This window comes from Botryllus schlosseri, chromosome 4 (assembly GCF_051294905.1).
Source record: "Botryllus schlosseri isolate E-star chromosome 4, Bs_hap1, whole genome shotgun sequence".
Classification (NCBI taxonomy): Eukaryota; Metazoa; Chordata; class Ascidiacea; order Stolidobranchia; family Styelidae; genus Botryllus; species Botryllus schlosseri.
The window spans coordinates 25,397,486-25,404,544 of NC_137239.1; the positions used below are offsets into that span (position 1 = coordinate 25,397,486).

Below are 7,059 nucleotides of genomic sequence, written 5' to 3' on the forward strand. Positions count from 1 at the left end.
CAGCTCTAGTATCAACGCTTAAGTGAAGTACCATAAATGCTTTTTCAACTCATAAATACCATTCATTGGCATAGCCCATTCTCAATTGCAATCGGCATCATTTACGCCCTGGATCAGTCAATGTCAAGTGACAGAGAAATATTCGAACGCTGAGTTGCTGAGGAATGCAATTGATGTCTCTGTGGATGAGATTTTAGGAATGGCGACTTTGCAATCAGTAAAAACTTCGAATCAAGGCAGAGAGACATCGGTGTGCCCTGTATAACTGGGATTGATTTCATGAAATCTAAATTGGTCCGACAAAAATACATGTTACTAATACTGGAGAAATATATTTACCCGTATTTTACCTGCTTGTCAGCTCATTTCATTTTCGTCGTCCTTAATTTCAAAAAATTATCCCACCACCCTTTAATGGAGTTATCCTAATGAAGTGGACTAATTTCCAGCTAATCCGTAACGATTTGAAGCAGCTTTAACATGACGAGAGTCTGAGATAGGAGGTAGAGACATGTTAAAGTGGTCTTTATTCGAAGGTTTCTGTCTTGCAGCACTAGTAATAATTGATCAAAAAGTGTGCCTTACGTTAAGTCGAAAATTGCCTTATACCTGCTAATACACCCCAAGTCCATGAAACAAGAAGCTTCCGATGGATATGCGGGTCGATTATAATAAATGAATATATTTATTATTTTATGGTAACTGAGATCTGCCATCGCAGCAAGGTAGCTATTGAATGTCGTAGTTATTTGCATACTAGCCGTAGATAACTGGTGATCTAATATGCAGCATGGCCAACTGTAGCTTCTTATAAAGACATATGTTCCGTATTTTCACAGCAGTTTTCAAACGCAAATATGTGCGTGGTGAAATGGCGTGGTCATTGGTATAATCCACAGCTGCAACACAAATGAGTTGTTGGTTCGAGTCCGGCTGAGGAACACACGAGAATTCCTACCCAAGTGTTGGAGGTTTATCTAGGCTCCACGCCGTCATGTGATCCGCGTAAGCGGTGATTTATAAAAGCCTAAGAGTGGGCTGTGCTAAAAGTCGGTGAATACGGAATCAAAAAATGAATATAGGCATACTCTAAAACTACCAAATTAGTCAAAACACCATGAATAAAAAACAAACAGACGGCGAATTATATATCGCGATCATCGATATCGTACAAGGATGACGTCGTGGATTTCAAATAGTGACGTCAAAAGTGATTGTCATTGGTAAATGACTCTTTTGACGAAACTGGTTCCCGAACCTTGTCATATAATACGACGTCAATGTCCACCTTAGTTCAGTAACAGCAATGGTCATGGTCTGGTAATTCAAAATGGCGAATTGTCTCCCTAAGTAACAAATGTCCACTAAAGTGGTCTAATAGATATTGCAAAAGTTGGGAAAAATTAGGGCGACCGCAGTTGGAGGACATTTCGTGTATATTCTAAACGCTGCGATATAAACCGCAAATCACCAGTGACAAAGCGCGGAATCGATATTCCAAAACCAATCGAGTTATTTTTAGACGCCTAGCTTGTCTCCTTCTGTTGGCGATAATTGTCGCCCAACTGCTTCAAAACAGGACTGTCCACCAAAGTAGTCTAATAGGTAAATATATATATAGAGAGAGATATTCGATGTAGTGTTATAATAGTGTTATAATAGATCAGTGGTTCCTAACGTGGCCGATTTTGAGAAACAAGGGTCGAGATTGGTAATGAATCGAAAAGGTTGGGTGGAACCACTGCACCAAATTTAGTTGATTTTGACTTTAACTATAGTGTTCAGGCGTATTCTTTTCCAAAAATTCTGCAAGTGTAGTGTTTTTTTCTTGAAAAATGCGGTGTGGATGTGCTTTACATAATATCATCTTGAACGCATGTTATAATTAATAAAATAATCTGCGCTTGTTTACGTAGCACAAGGACCAACCCATATAGGCAGGGTTGCATTTAAAACAAATGATGTTTTAAAACACTTTGTTTAAAACATGTTTAGGTACAGTGAATTTTTTTTTTCAAGTTTTAAAATTAGGCCATAATTGTGTAAATACTTCACAAAACATGCTGTATGAGCCTACGGACAATTACCACCCGATGTAGCCGACGTATATCTATATGGGATGGTTGAAACACTCAAAATAGTCGGTTCAACAGCAGTAGTACATATATTTCGTCAAAGAAGCTATTTTTACCTTATTTTTTCAATTGTCAATCTCAATCCACCATGGCGTCACAATTGAATATTCGTGACGTTATGGCTTTAAAAAAACATAAAATCTATAAAAAACATGTTTTAAATTAGGGCCTTGTTTTAACATGTTTGTTTTGAATTGATTTTTATTTTAAATGCAACCCTGCAGGTGAATGTTTGTCCTCGTCTTACTGTCTGTTACGCATCGCTTTCTAGGCGCGATCAAGCAGGGAATTAGAGGTACTTGTTTGGTAATATTATGAAGAAACTGCATCTTGCGATACCACGCCGTACAGCATTCGGTACTGGCGCACGACGGTCAGTCATGTATATTTTGGTCTGTGAAGCTTGTTACAGGTACCAACCGTATTTCTGTCATCGTTGTTTCGTCGTCCGTGAATCGCCGGCACCGTACGCCTGATTACCATAACTAAGCCACCGTGGTACGTAAGACACATTTCATTCGTAATATAGGCTGACAACTATCGCAAATTCCTTTGCTGGATCGCGTCGAGAAAGCGACACGCGCTGGAAATTTCACAAATGGTTATAAAACGAATAGGCGTGACCTCGACGTTACAAAGGTAAGCCAGAGTGGAAAGTAACACTCGTGTGAATTTATTACTTGAAATTTGAATACGGTGGTTTTCTGAGAAGAATGGTTGCTTTCAATAATTGATCACACTTCTATCTTCAATTTGAGACAACAACAACATCATATTTACATTGCAGTGCCACATTAGCATAAATAGCTGTTCTGTGATCATTGCGTGACACACAGAAGCCGGCTTACAATGTTACCGACCAAAATAGGCCGGGAAAATCATAACCGATCGGATCTCATTTATAAATGCCAAAATTCAGTGATAACGACAATCTATCCAGCTGACTGTAGGATTTTCCTCAAATAATTTGGACGCAAAGTAGACTATTATATTTACGTTGTGTCCACGAGATCTGCCAGAGTTTGCTGCAATTTGTTGTAGAAATTGCATTTGTAGCCGCCCTGTTACGACCGAACGGCTACACATTTTGAAATATTTGTCGCTATACTCATGAAAAATCACCTTACGATTTATGCTGTTTTACTCGTGTGGGTTTCAGTCTGTAACTTGTACATATTGCCCATCCTGGACAGCTAATAAGATGACATCATCATCTATACGGAAAACAGAACAGATACAATTTTTTGATACATCATTTTATTACCTATGTCCATACAGTTCTTATATTCAATTGTTCAGCATATAAACAACTATATACAATATACATCATACAGATATCGACCATCATGCTCATCTCAGGGAGCGGGGCTTTCTAAAGTATTTGGCGACTCAACTCCAGTGTTGTGCGAGTCTTCGCCTACGCTCTCGTGGTTTCGCATATCCCTGCATTGCTGCTTCCACGGTCTGTAGTCTTCTTTGAAAATGACCCGGATTCGGTTGAATGCCAATAGTATGGTGACGACGTTTTTGATCGCGAAAAAAAGGGTCGAGAACCTCCGATCTTTACCGACGCCGAAGATGGCAACCAGCCGGATGGCTAAAAATGGTACGTCTTGGGACACGAGACAGAGCACTAGCGCCCAAATCTCGTTGTAGAAGCAAAACAGATGGTATCTTCCTCGTACCAAGTTAATGCTAGTGGACGAATTGTCAAGATCCTGCATTTGGCTTTCCTTCTCTTCAGACGTGCCGATTGGTTTGACACGATTCCTACTGTTATCCTTGTGGTTAGTCGCAGACAGCGTTTTGACAGTGGTAGTGGTAACACACAATTGCAGAAGACTGATCGAAAAGGCGGTTAGTACCACGATGTCGAATCCTGGGCCATGGTCCTGAATTTAGGTATATATATATCGAGTAGGCTCATAGTAATCACAAGAATCAATAACTTCTAAATCGATCGTAACTTAAGGTTATCGACTATAAATGATAATGTCACCAAATCACCACAATATGTCCAGCGACTATAAAACGGGTGTCGAAAAAGGGTGTCGGTATAGACAGAGGGTTTTAATTTTAAATCCTTGATTTTTAACATTTATTGTGATTTTAAACCAGTAACCCTGCGTGATGTGCAAACTGCAAAAGTAGATATCGTTAAGGGCTCGTAAACAAGAGTCATGACGTTGCATTTAGCGAACAGAGCTGTTTATCATTTACATACCAGCCAGATGAACGGATATTCTTGAGGAGATATTATAAAAAAATAGTCGGAAATATCTACGCTATCTCTTAACAAGGGCTACGCCTTTAGTTACCTTCTCTCCACCCACTATATCCAGAAGGTCCACTATGTCCGCACCAGATCCGAGTGTAGAAATCAAGAGTAGAGAATGCTCGTGATTTGACAATTTTCCTTTAGGAGCCATCCACTTTCCGAACATAATCAAGAACACCATGGCCAGCACTATACCTGGTACCGCGTCCTGGTAATATAGATAGGGCATTTTATGTGAATCAAGTGTAATGGTATGAAGGAGTAATCGCTATGACAGTAACAACATTTCTGCAGATCAACTATCACGCAGCCTATGGCCCATGGCAGTGCTGCTGCCTGGCAATAATAAGATTGTCTGGGTCTTATCAACACGAAATATGAAACATGAATTTGGATAGTCCCTCACGTCAACAGTTGAAATATATAAAAGAAAATGCGGACAATGTATATAGTTAGAAATATATACCTAGGCTTACCATATTTCGGAAATGAAAAAAGAGGACACTTTTTCAGAAATTTCAGACATGCAAAACTGGAGAAGAATTCTCAAAAACCGGTAAATTTTTCCCACTTCATGATCGGTTGACTAAAAAAAAAAAAAACTTCCGCTCAGAGCTCAAAATCACGTTTTTCACTCCACATTGTGAGAGGTGGATGACTAAAAAAAAAAAAGGTCTTCTTCTCGCTCAGAGCTGAAATCACCTTTCCCTCCGAAATACCCGCCGGAGCTTCACTTCTGCGCTAATTTGCGGCATATCACTCGCAATTTCCTCTGAATCTGACCTAAATTTTCAAAAAAGAGGACAAAATCTCAAAAAAGAGGACAAAAGGGCGTCCTCCGAGGACACTTTCAAAAAAGTCAAAAAAGAGGACAAATCCTCTTAAAAGAGGACGTATGGTAAGCCTATATATACCTCTTTCTCCACACCATGCACATCCGTTAGTTGCAGTTCCCAGATAGTGGGTAGAATTGCGATAAGCAAAGCCAACGTACTCGGACTGAACCTGAAACGGGTTAATAATACATTCGATCAAATAATATTGAGATTTATCCGCAGTCTAGTCCGCAACTCTTGAGCATGTCATTCCGACCTGTAATGCGCTTCTACGTGTGAAAATGACTCCATATCAATAACTGTGGCATTTCATCAATTGCGATCTATACACGTCGGTCGCACAGATATTATATTAGTATATCTAGTGAGATTGAAAAATATAACATTAGCTTATCATTCATTCGAATGATATCAGGTTCAACTGCCGTTACAGTATGAACATTATGAACAAGGGCGATCCTTCTCGCATATAAGGTCTGTGACGCAACGTGCAAACGTGGTGCCACTTTAAGAAATTCAACACTAGCTACTTTTATGTGTTTTGTGCTCCGTTGGGCCAATGCACGAATGGTGCGGAAATAAGCCATTCCAATAATATATTTATTTGTACTTACTGATAGATAGGGTTGCATTTAAAACAAAAATTAATTTAAAGCTAACATGTTTAAAACAAGGCCCTTTGTTTAAAACATGTTTTCTATTGTTTTTGTATGTTTTTTTTATAACGATGACGTCACGAATATTCAATTGTGACGTCATGTTGTAATGACATTGACAATTGAAAATATAGGGTAAATATAGCTCCGGTGACGAAATATCTACGTAGGCTACTATAGCCCTTAAACCGACTATTTGTGGGTTCCAACCACCCCGTATCGTATATGTCGGTTATATCGAGAGGAAATTGTCCACAGGCTCATAAAACATGTTTTTTGAAAGTATTTACACAATTATGGTATAATTTAACAAGACTTTTGTTAAACAGGCCTTTATTTAAAATTCTCTAAAACATGTTTTAAACAACCATTTGTTTTAAATGCAGCCCTACTGATGGATATATTCTTCAAAACTACAATTACAGAAACCTTGTCTTAAATGCGTATTGGATGAATCCATGTTTCATAACACATCCCGTCTTTCTAAGCACATTCCCTTGTAAATACACACAACCCTAAACATACCACTTCCATTCTTTTCCCTTTCTTCGTATGGCGGTGTAAAACATCTCCACGATGATGAAAAGGCCTAAGCACAAGATCAACCAATCATATACCCATGTTGCTCCGCCCGCTCTCACTGCAATCTTGAATATGAATACGCCGCTCACAAAGACAGCGTATAGAAGTCGTACAAATATGGACATTGACACTTGACGGAATAAGCTGAAGCATGCGCTGATATTTGATAGGCAACAATTCTTGATGCCGCAACACGTCGCATCACTATCTTGAGTCGAACATTCCTCGTTTCGCGAAGGGGAACTCATTATTTCCCGTGAGCTATGTAAAGGCCAATCTACTATAAAATACAACCTGTGGAACAGTGGTTATTAACCGGGGTCCGCGGAATTCCATAAGTCCGCGAAAAATTGTCACGGGGCGGGGAAACATCTAAATTTACAGCATGATTGATCACCTAATTTGTAATTTTCTAAGCTTTAGGGAAATCGTAATGCAGTTTCGCTTGATAGCTGCTAATACTTCAGGATTTACTTCAACAGAATGAGAGATGAAATATCTTACTGTGCAAAATCATTTTAATTACCACCGGGTAGGTCTACTGATACATACTTATTGCTGTTTAGAAATGT

The 7,059-nt window shown here is 39.1% G+C and overlaps 1 protein-coding gene across 1 annotated transcript; it reads right to left on the bottom strand.

Moving 5' to 3' along the window:
- Positions 1 to 3,388: 3,388 nt before the first annotated feature.
- On the bottom strand, positions 3,389 to 7,059 carry LOC145437568 (transmembrane protein 26-like). The gene is made up of 4 exons (XM_080314836.1): positions 6,431 to 7,059; positions 5,328 to 5,418; positions 4,454 to 4,621; positions 3,389 to 4,027 (listed from the first exon to the last, which is right to left on the bottom strand). The coding sequence occupies exons 1-4, from the start codon at positions 6,733 to 6,735 to the stop codon at positions 3,491 to 3,493; spliced, it is 1,101 nt and encodes a 366-aa protein (XP_080170962.1). The 5' UTR covers positions 6,736 to 7,059; the 3' UTR covers positions 3,389 to 3,490.

Excerpts from the sequence above, each read along its gene's own strand:
- LOC145437568 (XM_080314836.1), bottom strand. The coding sequence starts at position 6,735 with ATGAGTTCCCCTTCGCGAAACGAGGAATGTTCGACTCAAGATAGTGAT. Across the intron at positions 4,622-5,327 it reads TGCATGGTGTGGAGAAAGAG|GACGCGGTACCAGGTATAGT; the intron begins GTATATATAGGC and ends CTATATTACCAG. Across the intron at positions 4,028-4,453 it reads ATATAGTGGGTGGAGAGAAG|GACCATGGCCCAGGATTCGA; the intron begins GTAACTAAAGGC and ends ACCTAAATTCAG.